The 24174-nt window shown below is 42.3% G+C and overlaps 1 protein-coding gene across 21 annotated transcripts in view; it reads left to right on the top strand.

Moving 5' to 3' along the window:
• The window catches only part of FNBP1 (formin binding protein 1), a 97660-nt gene that overhangs the window by 37700 nt on the left and 35786 nt on the right, over nucleotides 1–24174 (top strand). For all 21 annotated transcript variants that reach the window (XM_051807711.1, XM_051807706.1, XM_051807707.1 and 18 more), the window contains 3 exons: nucleotides 186–333; nucleotides 12676–12738; nucleotides 13569–13673. In XM_051807711.1, the coding sequence (XP_051663671.1) occupies nucleotides 186–333; nucleotides 12676–12738; nucleotides 13569–13673 (316 nt within the window). The remainder of the gene's footprint in view (nucleotides 1–185; nucleotides 334–12675; nucleotides 12739–13568; nucleotides 13674–24174) is intronic.

Below are 24174 nucleotides of genomic sequence, written 5' to 3' on the forward strand. Positions count from 1 at the left end.
ATAGATTTATCAGACAACTGTCAGTGTGTGGGATAGGCTTCCTTTGGAGAAATTCCTTCCAGAGAATCCGTGCTCATTCACATTCAGTCTCACTAAATGCTTAAGGGGGATCCCACCTCCCTTTGCAGTGTGTCTGTGTGAAAAGGGAGGGACTAAAAGTAAAAATGCATTTTTCTCCTTTGCAGGTACACATCAACTAGAGCCTTCCTAGCCACTTTAAATGAAATGAATGACTATGCTGGACAGCACGAGGTCATCTCAGAGAACATGACCTCTCTTATCACTGGGGAGTTAACACGCTATGTGCAGGAGCTGAAACAAGAGAGGAAATCGGTAATTGATCCTTTTTTTATTTATTATTCACATCTAATTGCTGTTTGAGACAGATAATTAGTGGTAGTGGAGTTCAATGTTAAGTAAAATTTATTTGTAGATAATAAACATGAGCTTTGCTGGTGAACCAAGCACTGAAGAAATGGGTTGTGTGCCCGGGCCAAGTCACTGAACCATTGGAATCAAATGTTATAAAATCAGACAGCAATGCCTTGAGGAGAATCCCTGCTAAATAAGGTCAGAGGCCCATCTGTGCTTAAGGCTCAGTTAGCCAAAAGCTTGCTCAGGGAAGAGGCCAGTAGCACTGTGTAAAGCCTGAAATAATATAGTAGGAACTGTACTACTGAGGCTGATTGAAAGAATTATGTGGATTTTGGTTCATATTTTCCTGCTTCTCAGGCAGATCTGGTCAACAGGGCATTGTAAAAAATTACTCTAATGAGAAATATGGGATCTGTCTTGTTTGATGAGGATGGGGAGTCTGGTTTTCAACTTGTTGTCCTTCAAGACTGGTAGAATTAGCAGCTTTATGTTAGTGCTCTATTTTAACTAGTACTTTAGGAACTTATTTGCCTGCTACAGTGAATGTTCAAAGCTGATTAATTTGCACATCACCAGCTCTGAAAGGCAGATAGTTGAGATGTGATTTCCTTCCTTGCCTTGAACTCTTTTATCCCCTGGATATGTGGGCATAAAATAGTGATTCTAAGCATTTTTGTTACAAGTACTCATAGCACAGGTATACAATGACTAAGCGAAGTGCAAAGGGAGTATCAGGGCATTATATTTCATTTCCAAACTGTTGATCTATTCTAGAAAGTGCAAAAATACTCCTGCAGAACTTGTGCATTTATAAATAGTCCCACTAAACATTAAGCATGTGTTGAAGTGTTGTGCAGGACCAGAGCCCTGGAAATCACCATCTTTGCCTAAGTATAGTATTAGGATGATAAATCTGTCAACAGAGGAAAAGAATATATAGACATACCTTTAATTTGCAGAATGGTGTGTAATCTTTCAGGGATGTAATATTTTGGCAGCAGCAAGGGAGGATGTTTCACATATAGCTGTGATGAGAATGTTTTCTCAGCCACTCTGTGACCTTGTATTCAGCATGGATCTGTACAATAAGCAAAGCAAAAAAACCCAGCATTCTAGTGTGGCATTTTCCTGTCAGTTCTAATGTTTTTACCTAATTTTTCAATTATATGGGCACATAAATTGATTGGAATATCTGTTAGACATTTCGAGTATGATGAAAGAGGACTTGCAATATTTCTTGTGAAGAATTTGAGCAGTAACTGTTGCTCTTCTGTTTTGTTTGTAAACTTTTGTAGTAAGTATGGCTCATATAAGTAATGGGTGAATGACAAGAAAATTATTTTAATATTGGTTGAGTGATAACAGCATGGGAACAGCAAAACCCAACTGATGGTGTATTTACCTGCTGTTGCTGATAATTATTGGCCTTTAACAGAAAACAGTTGTCAGTCGTGGCTGTTTTGTTCTTGCAACATGAATAGAAGCTGTTTGGATTAGGAATCCTTGTCTGATTCCTGTAGATTATCATTTATGAGCAAATGGTGTTGAAAAGGAAACTGCTCCCGCCCTCAGGCATTTTTCATACACGGCCTCTCACTTTATTCTGTAAAAGCATCAATCATGCTGGGATCTGCAGGAGGGGAAGGTGGTTGTTGTGTAAATATCACAGAGGGTGGCTGCTTTGGCAGAACCTTTTATGATATCAATTGATGAATGACTTGGTATTTCCAGAAATTCTGCTGGCAAGAGTTCTCGTGCTCCCTGCTTGTTCTGCCATCAGCTGTTGTGCTACAGGTTCATAGAATCATTTGGATCAGCCCACTCCTGGGGCTAGGACCATATGCAGGAGTTGGGAGACCCACATTCTTGTCCACCGAGTCTTGTATAATTTGAATGAAGTCATTCAGGTGTCCAAATACCTGTAAAATGGTACAAATTTCCAGTGATTTCCGTATGACTGAGATGGATAAGCCCCCTTGCTCTTTTTGATGTAATTTCCCACCTGGAAGATGGAAATGATAGAGATGTCAGAATTATAAATGTGTGAAATATGAACTCAAGTTCAGCAGAAAGTGGTCAGGCAAATCACAGACTGGTTTGGGTTGGAAGGAACCTTAAAAATTGTCTTGTTCCAACCCCCTGCCATGGGCAGGGACACCTTCCACTATCCCAGGTTACTCCAAGCCCCATCCAACCTGACCTTGGACACTTCCAGGGATGGGGCAGCCACAGCCTCTCTGGGCAACCTGTGCCAGGGCCTCACCCCCCTCACAGGGAAGAATTTCTTCCTAATATCTATAAAAACATCTGACTTTAAAGCTTCTGTTTCCAAAGGAAACCCTTTTGATACACAACATTTGGAGTCATGGGAGATGAGGGTGGATGGTGATCTTTAAAAACACAGGGGCTGGTGCCTGCCTGCACTGCCCTGTTTTCATTCTCATTTAACTCTGTTGGTTCAAGTGGAATCACACCAGCAGATGATCAGGATCACACAATAATAAATCACACTTCTTGGGTTTTCCTTGACAAGTACAGGCCCCTGGCCTGTAAGCAGTGCAGAACCTGCTACTGTATCAAGCCTTACATTGTTTTTATGCTGGATAAAATTCATTTGGCATGCAAATGCTGTGAAAGGTGCATTTGATGGCTGCCTATTGTGTCTTTTCCATAGAGGGTAGTTGCTAGTGGTGAAAATAAGGGAAGAAGCAGCTAATCAAAACCAGGCTGGACAGTCTGCAGGTTGGACAAGGGGATGACTTGCAAATTCACAGTGGTTTGGTGCTGTTCTTCAAAAGACATACCTCCTCTTTCTTCTGGTCTGATTTGGAGCTTTGGAGAGTTCTGGGTTATCTTTATGTTTTTACAGATCATGTACTTTGTTGCATGATGGCTTTTGATCGTCAGAAAACAGTAAGAAAAATCAAGCAACTACTCTTTTTGTGAAATTCTAATTTCTTTAGCAATAAAGGTCAATCAGTGCATTAGACTATATCATGTTATGCATTCCCCTTCCATAGGGTAGCTCTCATTGGTGTTGTCGCTGTGCCAGGTGAGTTGTTTTGTCCTCCCAATCACTGAAGTCAGGCACACACCCCCTGTGTGTGTGAGAATGTGAGAGGGAGAAATCCTTATGCTGTTTCAGTTCTTCCCAGCTGCCTAGTGAAGTGAAACTCTTTGTAGTGCAGTTCCTCACTTCAGCTTCTTGTATTCTCTTGATCTTACTGTGTCCATGCTCTCATGTGAGTAATTCTCACACTCAACCAGGGCCCTGCTGCTTAAAAGCTCAAATTTCAGTTCTGTTATATGTGGAGATTATGCCCCATCCATCTTCCTTTTGAGGTTGCTGAGGGCAGATGCCTCTGACTGAATTCTCCTTTGCTGTTGGAAGACCTTCATCAGCAAACCACACAAATGAGGTGGGAATCATCTCAGAGTGGTTCAGGGAAAGAACATACTTCTGCAGTCATTCTTCATTTTGCCAAAACCTTATTTTTGGGGTAGCTCTGGAAGGTGCCAAGTTTGAGCTGGAGGCACTGCAGTATCACAGAATTGGGTCTTAATCTTGTTCATCTGCGACAAAAGAAAAGGTGGTGAGCTCAGTAATGTCAAAGAAAAGCGTTTGGACTTTATTTCCCAAGCATTTCCGGGTTGGAAATACACTCAGTTCTTCTCCCACCAGTTGGGTCTGTTGCTGTGTGTGATATTTGCTTGCAAGCACACCAGTTATTCTCCATATGAGACAAAGATTAGCAGCATATTGATTCTTTAGGTGAGGCAACCTGCTTCTCCACATGCTGGGCCTGCTAAGGTGTACTCAACATACTTTGTTTTATTAAAAAAAAAATAAAAATCTAGGCACTGGGGGTTTTTCTACCCTCCTTTTGGGTGACACCTGAAAGGACTTCTGAGCAAGCATGTGGCCCAAGTGTTGAGAATTTGTTTGTTGGCTTTCTTTTTTTCCTTAACACTTCACAGGAGATAACTTGGTTTATATATTCTCTCAACTATTGTTGAGGAAACCCCTCAATGCTGCAGTTTGGATAGAAATCCAAGAATTATTTCCTCGGGCAATTCTGATTTTAGATCTGTGGCCACAAACTAGGTCTGACTCATGGCCTCCTGGCAGCTGCTGCTCTCTGTAGCCATTGCTCATGTCAGCCTTGCTAAAAATGTATTTGGGAGTCATGAACTATCCCTCTTATTACTGCTGCTGCTCTCACCTCTACCTCCACCTCCCCTTGGGGCTGGGCTGGCTCCGTACAATCAAGCATGAAAGTCAGATGGAAGCCAAGAGCTTTGCTGCAGCCTGAACTGGTGCAGCACCGGGATTCTGTGGTTGGGAGAGAATTTACCTGATGTCAATACATTCCATTTTGTGTGGGGATAGAAGGGAAGCAGGGAATGAATGCATCCTTATGGGTACCACGGGGGCAAAACCGGTCTGGTTCTTTCTGGTGGAGCGTGTTCACCCTCCCCGTGTCCGTTCAGACAGGGGGGTGCATGTCAGAGAACTTTCTGTTTCTTGTAGCCCCTCAGGTGTTGATGAAAAGTAAATAATTGGAGGAATTCTGTCACCTTCGTTCACCCTGAATAGTGCCCTGTTCTGCAAATGGTGCTGTGGTTTTCCACAGGATTTCTCCCAGCCTGGTGCACCCTGCAGGGTGGCAGCACACGGCCCTGTCAAGGGCACAATGGATTTTTCCCTGTTGCATTTGGGATGTGCCTCAAGGTCTGTGTGTGCTGGGAGCACAGCTGTGCTTTGTGCTGCAGAGGCACAAGGGGAGACAATGCTGCCCTCCAGAAATGACAAATTAAGGGCCATGTGGGGGTGGGAAGAGGAAAAGAGAGACAGTGAAAGGAAGTGATTTGCCAAACTTCAAATTTCGGGTGGATGTGATTTAAGCTGAGCTTTACCTACTTCTTGTTCTGGGACCAACCCACTTCCAGCTCACTGCCCCACGAAGGGAGTTAGAAGTCTTAGTTTTAATCTAAATATAAGGGTATTTATGTGAGAATTTGTTGTGCTCAGTAAATACACTGCACAACACTCCTGCTCCATATATTCATCCTCTTTCTTACAAGGTGTTTCAGCTGTATTCCATTAAGTTTAATTGTGCCAGCAGAGTGTTAGGTAGTAGCTAGGAAAAAAAATGAAAGAATGCAGGAAATTGTTTAGGAAAGATCATAATAAATTCTGTATATTACTATGAAGTTGTTTTTTATTTCCATCAAACTGTGGTACAAATGTCACGAAACTCTGTTAGATATTGGTATGTATCATGTAATTGTACTCTGAAGGGTTGGTCTGTGATGGAAAAAACAACTGCTTATTACAAGAGTTTCCAAAATGTTTTTGTGTGGGAAACTAATACTAATATGCCATCCAGCCAAAAGGTATAATGTGAACTTTGGATTTAGTGAGGTTAAAGTTGAGACCACTGAACTTAATATCATGATCTTCCAAATTTTAAATGGGTACATTGAACTATGAAGTGATAGTTCAAATAAATAAACTGGCTTCTGTTTACCACATGAAGGATTCAGATTGGGAAATAAAACATGTTTACTAACAAATGTAGTTCCATTTTCTGTGAATTAGCCTGAATATTGCACTGTGGATCCAGAGCCTGTTAGAGGGACAAGATGAGATGCCATTTCCTGCTCAGTGCATGACTGTGAGATGCCTGAGGGTGAGGGAGGTTGAACATGACCATGGGTGTGCTTAACTTCCCTTTGTGCTCTGTCTGTGCAGCCACAGAGATTGGCCTAAAATGAAAGAGCAACAATAAAGCCACATGATCAGTGCACTTGTTAACTGTGGAGAAGGGTGTTCACCCAAGGCCTGAGGCACGAGATACGTGTGGGCAAGTTCAGCTGGCATTTTAGTTAACATTCAATATTTCATGTATCCGAGGCAGGTCTTGATACTTGTTTGTAGGTGTACGTGTACATGAAGGTGATATGGAAATAGCTGAAAGGGTGCAGCTATTTAAAGAAGTTAGAAGTGTTTCTTTGCCTCTTGAGGCATTAACTTGTACATCTAGTTTTAGTGTATGGGAGTGTCACAGAGCATTTCTATTGAAATGACATCTCTTAATTGTGGATCAGTGGAAGAGAAGCTTTGTGACAAGACTGGGAATGAGAAGAGGTGGAACCTAGAGTAGTGCGTTCCTTTATTCTCACTGAAGGATTTAAAAACACAAACATCTCTTTTCATACCAGTTTTTAATAGTAATGTTGGACCTCCCTTTGAAAAGCCCAAGTTTTGCTCCTGTAGAGGACTTTGGCATAGCTGGGCTTTTGAGGACAGGATGTATCCCACTCCAATCCATCCCTGGGGGCTTATGATCTCCAAACAACCTGTCACACCTGTGTGCTCACTGAATCCAGGCCTTCTGGCTCTGCTGCTGTGAAGGCAGATGGTTCAGCAGGACCTCTCCAATTGTTGGCCAGTGTAGCAGAGTGCTCCCAGGGATCCCTGGAGCTTTGCTCCCATGGAGCTGTCCTGGAGGCTGCAGGAGTGCAGTGCTGCTCTGCTCAGAGTTACAGTTCCCAACATAAGGACCTGATCTGTCATATGCAGCATGATATGACAAGTTACCAAAATGTTACTGCCACAGTGTCTTCGAGGTTTATGCTGATCACCACAGAGTCACAGAATGGTTTGAGTTGGAAGGGACCTTAAAGATCATCTCGTTCCAGCCCCCTTGCCATGGGCAGGGACACCTTCCACAGGTTGCTCCAAGCCCCATCCATTATTCTGTTGATCAGATTCTGTTGATCATCACTCCTGATAGGCAGGAGCAGCTACTTCTGCTTGTCTTGTGCAGCTGATCTTTGTCTGAAGCCTGAGAAACTTTGCTCTTAGTGGTTCCTAACTGGAATTCATTTGGAATGAATGCACCGCTTTAGGTGGAGACACTTCAGTCAAATTAACATCAACCTTGAACAGATATTTGTATAACCTGTTCCAGGCTTGACTGAGTTGGTGGGTACATGTTGAGAACAACGTTCCTGTGGAAGGTTGCAAAGGAGAACAGGGTTATGCCCTGATATTAAGAAGTAGCACTGATGAACCTGTGTAAAATAGTCATGACTTTCATGTCAACTTTCACACGACTGTCTTATGCTACTCTTACTACAACTCAAAGTGATAAGACCTCAAGAACATGTTGCTATTCCTGGAAACAAAGATTTCTTCCGAGGAGACTGTTTCCTGTCTTTGCAGCCAGGGAAGGAAAAAAACATTTGACAAGGCTTTTTGCAAATGTTGCTGCAAAAATTGAGGGAAAAGTAATGTTCTCTTATTTCCGTCTCTGGTGTACTTTAATCACTAGTCATTATTTTGGGAATCATTTGTAACAAAAATAGAGATAAGAATTTGAATTGGAGGATGAAGTGCTGTATTTATATTGACTATCAGTATGAGCTGGGAGTGTTGGTTACAGAAGTCAAAGGTAGCTGGTTTTTCAGTGGATTATATTGTCTAGTGTGTAAACAGAAGAAGAGAATGAAGCAGCCTTGTCATATATATATATTTTTTTGAAAATTCTTGAGTAGTATTTTGTCAAAGGAACTATACACCATGCATATAAATTGACTTATTAAGATTATTTTTTCTGATTATTTATAATATAAACAGACTGTAAATGTGCAAATCTTAAGTTTAACCATGTAATTAACTCCTGTCTATTTAAGAACACAAGGCTGTCTTGTTACAGCCTTTCTTAAAATGTTTCATATGATCAGGTTAGGCACAACCTAAGCAGCCCTGTTGGCATGCTTGATAATCTACATGTTTCAGGCACTTCTTTCATTTAAAACTGCCCAGGAATTCCTCAGCAAAATTATTGGACTGTGTCCTCCTTCATAAGATGCTTTTAACTGTAGTTTTTCTGCTGCTCCACTCAAAAGGTCAGAAAGAAGATAAGATGCATCTTCTAACAAGCTTTTGTTGTCTGCTTGAGCTGTGGGGCTGTGTAAACCCTCGTGCATACCAAGGAAGTTGTGCAAAAATATCCTGCTGCTCCTAATTGTCGTGGTGTTGGCAGGAACAGGCGCTGCATTGTCGGTCCCTCGCTCGCTGCTCCCGGGGTTTTGATCAACACCAGTGAAATCTGAGCCCAACAAAAGTCAATGAGAGGTTTGTCTTTGATTGTGCAGCAGCCAGGATTGGTCCCCAGCTGTTACAGGCACAGGCAGCATCCTAATGAGGAGAGCACAGCCATCCCTGTGGATTTACAAAGGAAAAAACTCGTGCACACTGTGTGTTTTAATGTGCATTTCCTGCTCTTCCTGGAACTCTTCTTCCCTTATTACAGCTGAGTATTCCCTGAGCTTGGAGTTTTTCGAATATACCAAATGCTTTTAAAAAAGTTAAGTTAATCCACAGTGTTCACATAAGCAACTTAATACTCTGACAAAAATATCTCGAATCTTAATAGGTGAATTTCAGAATTTCAGGAAGAATTTCTTCACTGGAAGTGTTGTCAAGCATTGGAATAGGTTGCCCAAGGAGGTGGTGGAGTCACCATCCCTGGAGGTGTTTAAAGAAAGACTAACCATGACACTGAGTGCTGTGGAGTGGTTGACAGGGTGGAAATCAGTCCAAGGGTGGACTCGATGATCTTGGAGGTCTTTTCCAAACTGATTCTGCAGTTTGGTGAACTCTCATGAGATCACCTAAAAACTGCATTATTGGGTGTTACCCTGTGTGCTGGAATAGATGGAGATGTCCAGTTAAAGCATGGCCATCGTGGGTTGTTCAGAGCACTCTCTGACATCCTGACTGAGCTGGGCTGGAACAAAGGGAAAAAGGACAGTCATGGGCATGTATGGTTTGAGTCTGGGCAGTGCTGCTGAGCTTTGAGCCATTTGGTAGGTCTGATATTTGGGTAAAATATTTTTCAGGAAAATCTTAAAGTGGGCACAGTGCTTGCTTGCCTAAGACTGCAAAGTATAGATTAAAAGGTGACTTCAGGAGGTTGGGTAATGAACACTAATAAACCCAAACCTTTCATTTACTGTGTTTTTGACATGTGCTTTGAATACTGTGGATATGGGTGAAAAATCTGGAGGAAGTCATGGTGTGTGAACCACCAGCATCCTGCTGCTGCAAATGTTACTGGCACACTTGAAGTGTGATTCATTAATTCATGTCTTGTTCATAATCTGATTTTTTTTTTAAATACAAAGCAGTAGTTTGGGTGTTAAGTTTTGGAGAAAAAAAATCCAATATTCTGTATTGCATCAACTACTCTAATTTCATCATTGTGTGCTGTGTAAATGGGTGTTACCAGGAATGATAGTTTTCCATATGATTTGCTTAAACATTTGTCATGTTTCCATCTGCTAAATGACCTCTTGTAAAATAACCAATTATCGTTCAAAAAACTCATTTAAATTAGAACTTGTAACTTGAAACCTGAGCAAGGAGTAGTTACCTCAGAGTTTTTTTGGTTGGGTTTGGGGGTGGGGAGGTGAAGGTAAAGGACATTTGCTGTTTAAGAGGATTGTAAAGGAAATGAGTTTGCGGAAGTTGAAGATAGTGCAGGGTTTGAGGAAACTGGAGACTTCCTGTATGACTTTGAGCAGATCACTTAACCATGCTGCCTCAGTTTCTTACCCATAAAATAGGAGGTGTGTGTGAAGAAATATAGGTTCTCTTAGTTGCTGTATATAAAAAAAATGAATTTTTGGAAGGCAGGAATCATAAAAAAAAAAAGATTTGTGAAAGCAGGAGTGCTTTAGCTCTCATAGCAAGGGTATGTATGGGATAACACAACCAGAATTGGGGGTTATAAGTATATTTAGAAAATGGTTGAACTAAAAAAGGCACTATTGCACTGAAATCTCCAAAATGTGAAGCACTTGTATTTATCAGACTGTCACTCAGCATCAGGTCCTCTGTTTCACTATTTAATAATCCTCAGTAATGCCCATGTTACATTTCAGTGCTCCATTTGTGCAAAAGAGCTTCTTAAAAAAAAAAAAGAAAACGTAGTAAAATCTGAATGAGATGCAGTCACACTACCTGTACTTCCAGCAGCTTGTAGATTTTATTTTACAGAGAAGGCAAATTTGGAAATAACAGGGATGGCTTGTTAAAATGACATTATTTAACTACAAAGGTTTAAAAATACAAGCTCAGGGCAGTCCTGTTATCTGATAGGCTTTTGTTTCCAAGTTCATCCTTCAGCTCCTCTCTACAATTGTTTTCTGTTAAGTGAACCTGGCATGTTGTTTTCCTGAGGTTTATGGGTCATTGACAGTATTGGGTTTCACACAGACCAGCTGTTCTCAAATCAGGTCTCTTCCTACACCAGCAAAGCAGGGAGCACCCAGGCAGAGGTTGGTGGAGGCAGGAAAGGCAGCACGAAGGCAGCAGAGTCATTTTACTTCCAGCTTCACTGTTAAGACTTTCATGAATTCCACGCTCATTAGCAAAACGTTGAAAAATGTAGTGTTAAATTACAGCTGTTCCTTGGGACTGTTTTTTTGCTCCTTGGGACTGTTTTCCTAAACTCTAATTACAAAAGCAAGCCTGAAACAAGGAGAGTTTCAAAGCCCCTGGCAGGAAAGATGAAGCATCTGTCACATGCAGAGTTGAAAGGAATTGGGGATCTACAAAAGGAACCGAAATCAACTTGGAGCCTTTCCCCTCTGCCCCAGCACTTTTACAGTGGTGTCTGGGGTTTTTTCATGTCATGATGTGGTGAGGGAGTGTTTGGAGAAGCCTGGCAGGGATCTGAACTGCACCAGGACCACCAGGGTTGGTGGCAGAAGGTCTCTCTGTGGCCATGGCAGTGCCAGGCTGTTGGCTGTGCTCCCTTCCATAGTACATGCCAGGATCAAAAGCATTTCTGACACTGCCTCTCTTGTTTGCTGTGAGAATTTCCAGGTATCCAGACACATAAAGCTACAGAATGCCCCTGTGTTCAACCTTAGGTGAGCATCCCTCCTTAGCAGCCAGTGTTTGGGACTCCAGGTAACAGCATCCAGAGCACTCAGTGTAGCCAAGATGTTCTTCTGTTCTCAAGTTGAAGGTGGTTGATGTGATTTTTAGGGTAATACAAGTTTATTGGACATGGCACGATAGAGAATTGTAATTTTGGGGCTTTTTACTGTCATGTCTGATGGAGCCAGAACAGCAGCTCCGAAATGTCCATCACACACTTGCTCCAGAGATCTGCCCCTGACACAGGAAAATACCAGTTGCTGTAGTGGGAGATGCAGATTTGTGAGGAAGGGGAGTACCCTGTTCCAGCAGTGAGTTGGGGGCTGCATTAACATTCCTGTCTAGAGCTGGATCATTGGCTGGTACAACAATCCTGAGTGAATTTCTTGTCCTGAGGAAAAGCCAGGCATATGGAAGAACAGGTTGCCCAGAGAAGCTGTGGCTGCCCCATCCCTGGAAGTGTTCAAAGCCAGGTTGGATGGGGCTTGGAGCAACCTGGGCTAGTGGAAGGTGTCCCTGCCCATGGCCGGGGGTTGGAACAAGGTGGTCTTTGAGGTCTCTTCCAACCCAAACCATTCTGTGATTCTGTAGAGGGGGTAATATCTAACACACATTAGATAATTTGATCAAAATCATCATGTAAGATCTAAGAACTGTTCTTTAAACCAACTGCAGTTAAGAGCCTTATTTCACAAGGTGTGCTAGGAGAGAAGTTCCTTGTCATTTGGCTGATATCTAATATTTAAAACTTCTGTCACACCTCAGTGTGTGCACACACCCTCACCCTCAGTGTGATGGAGAGGAGGGTTTCTGGGGGGACCCACAGAACCAATGCCTCTCAAGAGGAATGAGCAGCTGGCCTTGCACACACAGCCAGTAACTCTGAAGAAGAGGTTTTTTTGTTGAGTCTGAATGAAAATCAGGACAAACATCAGTTGTTAGAATGTGCCAATCAAGGGCTTCTTGGTAAATTCCATGTAGAGAGAAATTTTAATTTAGAGCTAGTGTTCAGTCTGTCACCAAAGAGACACTCTTCAGATAAAAGTGCTTCAGATCTCATGATACGGGAAACCAGTAATTATGAGATACAGTGAACAATACAAGGTAGAATTGCTAAAGGGATTAATTAGCCTTAGTCGAACTAACCACTATAATTGATGCAAATATCCATCTGCAGCCTGCTGAGACATTAGATAGTCATCATACACCTGCTCAATTCAGCAGCCTTGCAGAACACAGCTGTCAGAATGATTTCTGGTTGGATTTTTTTTCTTGAGCGTACTTGACGGTTTGTTCTTTTGTTGTTCAAAAATGTTTTCTTTTTCTCTTTTTCTAAACAGCACTTCCATGATGGCAGAAAGGCACAACAGCACATTGAAACTTGCTGGAAACAGCTTGAAGCAGTAAGTGGCAACTTCCTCAGATGTGACATTAAAACATTTTTCTGTTGTTTTCATAGAGATGGTTCCAGATATCATATTTGGAAAGAGGAGGGTATAGGGATAAAAGATGTATAAATGGGATTTTTAAAACTCTGCTGACTTAAACACACATGAAAAAGTCTGTTTTAATAGTACATTTGGCTTTCTGTGGGATCTATCTCTATCATGAGTAGTATTTCATTTGATATGACTTGAAAGGTGTGCTAAGCATTGCTGGAACTGCAGAGTCCCTAAGGATCCTGTTTAGATATTCCACTGAAAGCTGAACAGCTTAATAATGTGTGAATAAATTGAACAGGACCATCTCTTGAGTGAGGTGCTGCTTCTCAAAAGTGAATACATTGGAATTGTCGTTCATGTGATGAATGAAAAGTGAGACTGTAAATACAGGAGAGGATAGAGAAAGGGGGCATCAGTAGCCAAAAGTACTTCTTGCACATTTATGAATGTTAGTAACTCCAGTGTACATTATTAAAATGAAGGAGTTAAGTTTTGGAAGAAGGATTTCTTCTACAAGAGCAGAAGAGGTGCTAACAGGGAAAAATCCATATGGAAATATGAGTGATGTTGGTAGCATCAAGCAACCTGAATAATGGAACAAAAAAATGTGTCTCTGGTAATTTCATTTTTTTGGAGTTCTTTAATATGGAAATGTATTTCAGAGTGAACAAGTGAGTCCCAAAATCTGACAGTTGTTACCACAGGTTGGTTTGGGGACAGGTGTTGATTTTAGGTAGGTTTTGGTGTCTTGTTTCCTTCCTGCAATGAAGGCCTTTGTTTTTCCTCGTCAGAGTAAAAGGCGGTTTGAACGTGACTGCAAAGAGGCTGACCGAGCCCAGCAGTATTTTGAGAAAATGGATGCTGACATCAACGTGACAAAAGCAGATGTAGAAAAGGTAAGCTGAGGGTGGAGAGACTGTTTGTAAACAGGGCTGTGATAGGTTTAGTTCCTCAATCCCAATGGGAGGTTAAACCCTCTGAGGCTTAATGCCTTACTTGAGTCAGGCTGCACGGTAATTAAAAACAGGGGGATCTCTGCAGAAACCTTTATTTGCATAAAAATTCTAAACAGATGCAGTCAGTTTTCTTCAGTAGGTGATATCTGAGTTTAACACAGCTGACATGGCTCTAAAGGAGTTTATGCAAACTCAGTTTTAACTAACACCCTGGATTCTGTGACAGTCAGGCTTGTGAGGGCTCCCTGAGGGCTGCTTGCAGTTTCCACACATTTTTGTTTCCCCTGTGATCCAGGTAGAACTCAACTTCCTGCCCTTTGAGCAGCACTTTGAAGATGTTCTGATGTCATTGGATGTGATGAAGTGTTCCCAGAATTGTTCTCATGGTCCTGAGTTTAGAGCAGGACAGCTCTCCATGTGATGCAGAATTCTGGAATCCATTATTGTCACAGATGGCACAAGGCCTTTATTTTCATTTCTCAGTTGCTGTCTGGTTGCAGAGTCATTTGTGGCTTTTTTACATTGATCCCCGTTCAGTGAAGCTTTTGAACTGAGCTTAATTTTAAACATCCAGTCCTGCTCCAGTGTGTCTGTCTGGAAATATTTTCTCTTTAATTTGATTCAAAATTGGATGTGTGGAAGGATGCTTAAAGTTTAAAAAGTTTAGAGGATGCCTAAAGTGTAAATTTTACTGATCCAAGTCCAATACCTGTAACTTAAGGGAGCAATGGAGATGGAAGGAAGTGTCTTTAAATTGCTTCTCTTTTTGGAGTTACACATCTGCTCAGAAGCAGATCAGAAACACCATATTACAATGTGTAAGGGCAGTTTTGTCTTCCCTGAGTTTGAGTCAGGTAGGCAGAAAATAGACAGAACATTTGAAAAAGTTTGTTTCTTAAAAAAAACAAAACAAAAAACCAAACAAAAACCACAAACAAACAAAAACCCCCAAAAAACCAAACAAAAAACCAACCAACCAAACAAAAAAACCCACAACAACAAAAAAATCCCATAACCAAAGAGAACAGAAAAAGAAAAAGCTGAAGCTTAAAATATACCAAACATCTCGTTGCAGGGACAGGAAAGGAAAGTGAATTATAGGTAAGAAATCTTTTCTAGTCCAAGGTGGTCCTTGTAAAATGTAGGTTTTGCTCCTCCAGAGGTCTGCTTTATTCTACTCTGAGTTGTTTCAGTCCTGTGAAGATATCAAATAGACATTTTCCTTTACATCTGTGGGATCTAAATATCTTTCTAGTATGCTGAGCATCAGGAGACTGCGTGGCAAATAGCATCAAGGATGCCATTAGAAATGAGGACAGTACATGAAAAACAAGCTCAGAAAATTTCCCCCAAGTGCTATTGCACATCAAAGGACAAAATACCTCTGTGGTCTTGTAATTTGCTTGGCTCTTATTTGTAAATTCACCGTGTAGATTTGATCCTTTGTTGCCTCCTGGATTTGCCAGGGCACTTGACAGATGAATGCATGTACAGATTGTTAAGGATGTAGCACCACATGTGGGTTTTTATAACAGAGGGGGATCATCTCTGCTTTATCTGTATAAAGTGATTTTATGATACTTCTTTCACAGATAAAATTAGGGCTTGCCCTAGATTTTTTCCAAAGCTGAGGCCATGTCAAAGGGGTACAAAGACACGATTTACTGTTTGAAGTAGAGGGCTGACACTCCTTAGTTCTACATCCCTTTCCAAGGCTGGCCTTTTCTGATCAGAGTGAAGGGTGGCATATTGCTCATATATCAATCTGAGAGTGTTAGGTAAATTCTGGGAAGCAGTCCCTACCCTGCTGCTTTTTCCTTGTCAAGTGAAACAGAGAGGCTTCCCTTCTAAATTTCTCTAGCTTTTAAATGTATGAATTTGTAAATTATTTATTGCAAAATGAGGCTCAGTGGTATCTTGAAAGGAAAAAAATCTGTTAGTTATGCGTGTTGGCAGCTCTCAGGAGAAGGCATTACTCCACTTTCCAGGCAGTCAACAGAGTAGATGGAGAAGGAAAAGGTTATCAAAATGAGTGGAATGTGAAATAATATTACTGAACAGAGAGAACAGTGTTTTCCAAGTGCATGTGTTAAACTGGGTTCATCCATGTCAGGCTGTGAATAATGCCCTTTCTTTGCTCCCCTCTGCCCGTGTGACTGGGACGGCTCTTGCATAACTCCCAGTGCAGAATGGGATATTGTTCAACCAGTGCTGCTCTCACCGACTTCTCCAGGGGATGCAGGAACTGCTCAGCTCCAAATGAAGCCATAGGATGAATTCCCTCCTCCTCCTATTGCAGCAGTTCTCGTTTCTCTTGCCCCTTATGGCTTGGCTGCTGCACTCCTACTCCCAAAAGCTCCCAGAAATCCATCTGGGCCAGGAGAGCAGGAGTTTGGCTGTGTCACAGCCAATGCTCTTTGCTTTGGCAGAACAAGGTGCTCCTCAAGCAGTGGGATCGTTTGCCCTCATTTCTTCCTCTTGAGATTGACACCTTGGCTGCTTCACCTTGTACCTGCAAATATGAGCAGACACATGAGCTATTTTCTGCATCATGCATTATAGAGTGGATGGCATTAATGGAATTAAAACTCTGCAGTGATCACAATGACACATGCAACTAGAAGACAATACAGCTGCAGTTCCCTAATGCTAAGCTGTATGAGGCTCTGAAATGCTCACATCTCTTCATCTTTCAGTCATTGTAGCCTTTGACAACTGCAGCAGGAAATCCTGTACCAGAGCTGCCAGCCACCAGCATTTATCCCTTGCCTAAAGGACAACTCTTGTATGACAATTTACTAGCATTAAGTAACCAGAATAGTGGCAGAGAAACAAGTGAAGAGTTACTTTCCTCCTTATTTCTCCAGGACCGTTTAGCAAAGGGCCTCAAGTGGGTGCTTTGAGGCAGGGCTGGATGTGCAGTCTGATCATGTAACCTGGGTCTGCACTCCTTCTGTGGGATCAGCTCAGGCTCAATATGCAGAGATAACATCCCTTCTGTGGCCAGGATGGGCTCCATCATCTTGCCAGCCAGCAGCCTGGTAGCTGATCTGAGAGAGAGAAGAGTGTTTGGCTTTGTTTCCTCCCAGCTCCTTTTTTGGTGGCAGGAACATGGAGCAGAAGCTGTGTTCAGTCTCTGCAATGGGCACGGTCTTTATGCAGGAATCAAGTGTAGAGTAGGGCATCAGATCTCCCTTCCCTGTTTGCTGAGCCTCTAAATCACCAGCAGCCAAAGAGATGTTTGTGTGCACACAAAGTGCAGTTTAACACCAAGGTTTTGTCAGTTCAGTGTAGCAAAGTCAGGGCAGGAAGCTCACTGCCTGGGGAAATATCCTTATAAATATCCTTATAAATAAATGGTGCAACGTGCTGATGCTGATTCTGGGAAGCCTGGTAGGTATCACTGAAAGCTTTATTTCATTTGGATTGCTGTGGGATGTGTGCTTTAGAGCAGTTCTCTTTTGAAAACCACAGTGGAGCTGCTTCAATTTTTTGACCATTTGGGGAAACGGTCTCTGTCGTACAGAGCCACTGTACATATAAGGCAGAGCTCTATTGTTTCTGCCTCCTCTTTGGAGCTGCAATCACTAAAAAGCTGACATCTTTATGGGATAACATGGTACCCAGTGGTGCCTTTGCAGACTTCTTGTAATAAAATTTTAAAATTAGCTGGCTTCTTTAAAGGTTTGGTGTTTTTTTTTTTTAAGATATGCTTTGCAGAATCTGATTTTAAAGAGGAAGTGGCTGAGGCCAACCATGAGAAGGGTTTGTCTTTTGATTTGCTCAGCAGTTGAGGGGAGGAGAGTGGTTTGAGGTACTTGTTGTCATGCAGGATCTGTCCCTTTGCTGAAGAGTCATAAGTTGGCTGTACGTAATAATCTGAGATACTGAGGAGTTTTAAATGTATTTGCCTTTGTTTCTGGTTTGTTTTTTAAGTGGAGAAACTGAGGGAAATAGAAGTGATCTCAAGCTTATTGAAATCTCTAGGAGCTTTCCCCAGTGCTCTCCAACTTTCAGATCCTGTGGCCAGGATGGGCTCCACCATCTTGCCAGCCAACAGCCTGGTAGCTGATCTGAGAGAGAGAAGAGTGTTTGGCTTTGTTTCCTCCCTCCCAGGTTATGTCTGCAGTATCCAAGGTGTTTGGAGTCCCAGAATAGCTTAAGATTTGCATAAAACCTTAAAATATAGTATCACCATGACATTAGTTTTCTACTCTGTAAGTATAACTGCAGAGAGATGCTGAGGTTTCATTTCCTCTTTTCTTGTGCCACGTTACCTGAGTACTCATCATGAATTTCAGTGCAAGGTACAGAGTCTGCCTCCCTCCTTAGCCACAGGAGACACATCCACTTAGCATAGCCTGGGGTAGCCATGAACTGAATCACTGTCAAATTCCTACTGAATATATGTTCCTGAAAACTGGAATATGCTGATGTTCCTGGCTCTGCCACTGCACTGATGTTTTTAGGTGGTAACTGCTTTTCCACCCTGTGGCTGCCGTGCTGTGGGACACAAACCTCTTCACTGGGAATTTACACATCCTTACAGCGAGGGGTGCACTGAGCTATTTTTGTTTGGGCTCTGGAGAAATCTGTGATGGGTGTTTCAGTATGTCCTGCACTCAGTTTGCAGGCTTTGTCAGGACAGCAGCCGAGTCACAGCAGGGCCGGGTGCCACGTGGGTCGCTGACACCACAGACCAACCTGAGGGACAGCTCCAGCTCAGGGCTCTGCTGTGGCCACGGTGTCACTGAGGTTTACTCAGTCAAGTCTGTCAGCAGTAAACTGCAGCATAACCCGAGGCCGTGGGCATCTGCTTTCTGCAGACCTTAACTACTTAACTGGCCTAATTTTCAGGAGGTGCTAAGTCATCTGCTCTGTGACAGTGGGACTTAATATCCCCTCCCTCTCCTGTGCACATCAAGGCACCCACTGGCACGGTGAACTTACCAGCATTTTAGAAAATGTGGTGCCATGCAAAGGTGGCGAAGATTTACAACCTTTGTGTCATTAATGTGGCAAATACTCAGTGCAGTGAGTAGTCCCAGAGGCTTTGCTTTTCCCTGTTCCCTGCTGTGAGCTGCACCTCTGCACAGGTGAGGTGTGCAAGGAGGATGGTGCAGGAGGGCCTGGCCTGTGCATTTCTGATTTGAGAGTGAGACACCGTATAAGATTTTTCTGTGTTCTCTGCATGGGGATGACTTTTATATATGTTGAGTAGGTTTCTGCTTCCCATTTGCTCCACAGATGAAGCTGGCTAAAGCTACTGTGTCTTTGCTTGTGGAGTAGCTCAGATTTCCCATCAATTCAAGTGCAGTCTTTGCTGGGTAACGTGATTTAAGGCCATTAGATTCATGCTAACGTTACTTCCCTAGGTTGTGCAGACCCCAATATCCTTCCTGAACTGCTTCCTTCCTAATGGATGATGTAGTGTGTGAACACAGGGAGTCCCTCAGGACAGCAGTTTGCATTTCTGGAAGAGTAAGCCTTGTTTACAACCTGCCATCCGTGACTCTCTGTGCACAGCAGCTGTTTCCCTTTTGGAATCATGATTAATTTAAGAGTGTCGATTTCTGCTCAATAGAGAGTTAATGACTCCAGCAGGACTGGATGGAGAACTTAATAAATATCCATATGTGTCCCATACATGCACTGTGTGTGGTGTTAAGAGATCAAAGAGCAGATCATCAGTCAGTTTTAGTGCAAGATAAGGAAATCCAACTGAACTTATATTTCCCCTTAGCAGTGCTCCTCTGCAGCAATGCTCTACATGGCAATTTGAGTTTTGTGGCAATACAACTCTTTTGGGAGGTGAATTGCTAAAGGGAGGGGAGGCTTAAGACTTAGGGATAAGCAGCAGTTTCAATCAGAATTGCAATATAACTGGCATTCTTAGCTAATGCAAAGCAATTAGTTTATGCTGTACCACTGGAAATCTTGTTTATAGCCATCCTTTTTCTGTCAAAACATTAGAACAGATCTTTTCAGCTTTGTAGGAACTAAAGCCTCAGAATTTAGCCAGTGTAGTTTGCCAGCTCTTTAGTTTCAGTGAATCATAGAATACCAGGTTGGAAGGGACCTCGAGGATCATCTGGTCCAACCTTCCTTGGCAAAAGCCTGGTCTAGACAAGATGGCCCAGCACCCTTTTCAGTAAAAGTGTCCCACGCTGGGGAATCCACCACTTCCCTGGGGACATCATTCCAATAGCTCATTTTTCTCACTGTGAAAAATTGTCCTCTGGTGTCCAGTGGGGATCTCCCCAGGGGTAACTTGTACCCTTTACCCCTCATCTTTTCCATGTGACTCCTTGTAAAAAGGGAGTCTCCACCTTCTCTGCAGCCACCCTTTAAATACTGGAACATAAAGTACCCTAAGCCTTCTCTTTTGAGGCTGAACAAACCCATGTCTTTCAGCCTTTCCTCACATGGCAGCTTCCCAGTCCTTGGATCATCTTTGTGCCCCTTCTGAACCCCCTCCAGTCTGTCCACATTTTTTTTTGTGTAATAGAGACCAAAACTGAACCCAGTATTCCAGGTGTGGCCTGACAGATGCTGAGGTGAGGAAGTGTTGAGAACACTTGCCTTTTCAATGTTGTTGTTGACTAATTCACCTCTCCAAGAGACAACTTTGTGTATTGTACCCATAAAGTTGGTCTTCAAGGCTGGCAGATTCATCCTGGTAACGTTCTTCAACCCTGACTGTCTGTTCTGCATTGGCTGTGTTTGTAAATTCTTTCTTGGAGAGAGATGACTAGAGCTGTGCCCAGTATTCCAAGTATGAGCGAAGTAATCTATTATACAGTCCTGAAATTTCCATTATTTATATTCAAGAAATAATTTCCACTATTTGTATTCAATGCTCAGATTTATACACCACAGGACTTAATTGCTTATGTAGTACAACTAAACAGACCTCCAGAAATCATTTAAACATTGTTGGCCACGGCTCCAAATAGATCTTTTCTTGTTCTCTCCTCCCTCAAGTCCACATAACCTTCCACCCACAGAGATTCTCCTTCTTTTGTATTAAACCAGGCCTGCTAGATATCCTTGTGGAACTGCATTTCTCCGAGCTGTGTGGCAAATTCCTGGGTGTTAGCAGGGATTTGCAGTTTGGTGACCCAGGGAGTTTGGATATTTAGTATTCCTGACATGAGAATGGCAGTGCAAAGAGACAAACTTTTGGACTGAAGGCACAGTTATTCCCCAGGGAATAACTTGGAGCAGTGTGCTGAGAGGTGCTTCTCTGGCACATGGCACGGTGGCACGTGCTGCTCTTCTTAATTAATTTCATCCATCTTAATTGTTAGGGCTTCACTGGGGCTGTGTTCCTTTGGGATATCTCCTGTTTGTGTGAGTTTCTGAATTCTGGCAGAATTACGTGCAGTGCAACTGCACTAGATAACCATTCCTGAGATGTGGTGATGAAGATTCTCTGTCCCCTTTCAGTGGTTTGCTCATTTGTGTATTATATTCAGCCAAAGGATTTCAGGGATCCACAGAGACTCAGATTTTTTCCCCACATCCCCTAGTGTAAAAAGAAAGGATTTTCCCCTTTGTTTCTTTCCCTGGATGTTATTTTGCACCCCTATTCTGCTTTTCTTTCTTTTTTTTTTTTTTTTTCTGCTTTCAGGAAAGCAAACTTCAAATCCTTTTTCTTCTTGCCAGTTCAGAGAGACCCAACTGGTTATTGTAAAATAGTAAACAGTGCAGCTTGATTTGGAGGCTATGTAAATCCAGGCCTGCAGTCCTGGCCCTGTTTTGAAGGCTGTGGCAGGATGCCCACTGTTATTAATGATTCTGCAAACCCTGCCAGTGCTGCTGCTCCCAAGAGGCTCCCTGATGGTGCCTGGTGGTCACAGAGAGGCTGTGGAGGGGAGGACCAGAGCCTGAGGCTGAAAAATCTGTGAGCAATTGAAAGCATTCCTGAAATTGGTGAAGTGTTTCTGAGTCTGCCTTTATCATTAAGTTATTTTGAAGGGCTTGGGTAGTTGAGAGGTGGGGGCAGGGGTGATTTTTGGTTGTTTTTTTTCTTATGTTTGCATTTTAGTTTGATCTTGGATTTGCCAAAGACAGATCTATCTTGGCAGGCAGTGGCCTGGCAGTGAAGGATCTCACATGCTGTCTGGGTTTGAAAGAAAAGAGGGGGGCAGAATGGGAGAAAAGAAAGAAGAAATAAAGTGACACCAGCGTTTTGACTGGAAACTCTGCCATTCTGGACAAGAGCGACTGCTGAGAAGTTGAACTGTTCCACTTAGTGTGGACCAGCTGAATAGCAGCCAAGGTTTTTTTCTGCCCTTTTCAGTTATTCATATCACTCCCACCATAACAGCCCCAAGGAGCTGCATTTTTTTGTCTGTGTAAACCCAGAAGACAGTGTGTCTATTGACCCTCTTGCTGTTTCTGGAATGTGTCTTTAGAAAATTGTTCTCAGCAAAATCTCCTCATTCTTTTCTGCATTGGAGACTAAAATGACAGAAAGTGGACCTGGTTTTAAAAAAATTCTCCTACACTGTATCACCAGTTGCATTTCATATCAAACAGGGTTTTGGGGGGAGAAGGTATATGTAACACTATGCAAGGATTTGGATTTTAATTCTTTTTGGAGGCAGCATGTAACATGTAGCAGCTTGAAAATGCTTTCTCACACCTTCAGGGTTGGCAGTGCCCATCATAAAGATGTCCATATTCCCTTTCTCTGTTAAAGTTTCCTACTCCAAGGCATAAAGTATTAGGATTGATTTAATTCAGATCGATATATAAAGCTGTACTAGTACTGCACGTTTGCAAGGGCTGTGGAGACGTTCCCGTGTCTGTAATTCTTTGATCTCATTCTGCTCTTTGGTGATTGCTGAAGTTTCATCATATTGCTAAACTGCAGGGGGTTTCACACAGGTGATGAGCAGGTTCAGACTAAATATATCTCTCAGACACAGGTTACTTCAGAGTAAAAGTGTTGCTAATTTCTTATTTCTTGTTTTAAAGGGGAAACAAATACTTCCGTAAGTACTTCAGTCATGAAAAATTTTAGAGCATCAGTGTCCCACCCTGGCATCTGCCTCTCTGGTATCTCTGGGCTTCTGGTAGAGTCATCTAAACAGCTGTAATTAACTTTTGATGATGTTTGAAAGTCTGGTCTTTGCAACTCAGTGGTTAAGTAGAAAATTCTGCAGGAAATGTGGTTAAAATAATCTTGAGTAAATATCTTTGTGTTCTTCCTGCTACCTTGATAGATGCCATAGTGGGTGTTGCAGGCTCATGTAGCTATTGAGTTTAGTGTTGTTTTTCACCTAAGGTGGGTGCTGTTGAGACCTGGATGTTGTGTTTTTTTTAAACACTAAAGACAGACACAGTTCTACTGATTTTTAAAAATCAACACTTTGAAAATTATTACTGCTCTGCACTTCACTACTGCCCTGCTTTCTCCCCCATCATCTAGTAAAGCTGTCTCTAAAGAAAAGATAAAAGATTGGTTTTGATTATATTTAATGGCAGTTTTGTATAGGTTCTGGGAGAGGAGGTCACACATAATAAGCCTTTCCTGCTGCTAGTGAGATTTTACCTAGTTCAGTCTATCAGAGCTGTGCTTCCTTTACCCACAGCGTTCTCTGAGTTACAGAAAACACTCCCCTGGTGTGACTGTGTTTAAATCTGATTACCATGGCAGTGGGAGCCTGAAGCTTAAGCTGTATGCTCACTGCAAGGTTAGTGGTGCTGCAGGTACTGGGCTGTCATTCATTTTTGGGAGCATTTTATAAGCATTGACATATGTGACCTTACAGTTTTGTTGCTGCCATGTGAGTCCAGAGAAGAACTGCCTTAACAAAAACAGACTTTGGAGAGAAAGGGACACGTTTATACACTGTGCGTGTTTATTTGGGGACAAAAAGATGTTATAAAGGGTTGTTTGGGGTTGGGGGTGTGCAAAATCTGTGTGTCTTTTTCAGCATTAGGCATTTGAAAGCAGATTGCTGCTGTTCTTCCCACAAATCTCTCAGGTTTACATATGCTTTTTGCTTTTTGGTGTTGCTGAAAGGTGACCTCATTCTTTCTTTCTTTCTTTCTTTGAAGAAGGGAGGGGATTTTTTGTTGCATTCAGAGTACCTTGCCTTGAATCTCTTACAAACTGAGCAATCTGGCAGTTGGTAGGAAATCTGGATTGTGGTTTCACATGTGGTGCTGGAAATGTGAGCTCCTGCTCAGTCATCCCTGCCCAGTTAAAGGACAGAGTGTGTTAACTGAAAGCTGCATCACAGTATCATTCTCTTATATCTAAAATCATGGTCTGGTTTTCCAGAGCCCAATTATTCCAAAGCCTTTCCTTCTGGAAATACTGTTCAGAGAAAATATTCTTAACATTAACTCTAGGAGGCCCCCCAAAAAACCTTCTTTGAAGCTGTTTGCATGCACAAGTGAGCAGTAAAGAAGGCAAAACTTTATT

Source organism: Manacus candei, unplaced genomic scaffold (assembly GCF_025592945.1).
Source record: "Manacus candei isolate 608988 ecotype Guabito, Panama unplaced genomic scaffold, ASM2559294v1 h1tg000071l, whole genome shotgun sequence".
Classification (NCBI taxonomy): domain Eukaryota; kingdom Metazoa; phylum Chordata; class Aves; order Passeriformes; family Pipridae; genus Manacus; species Manacus candei.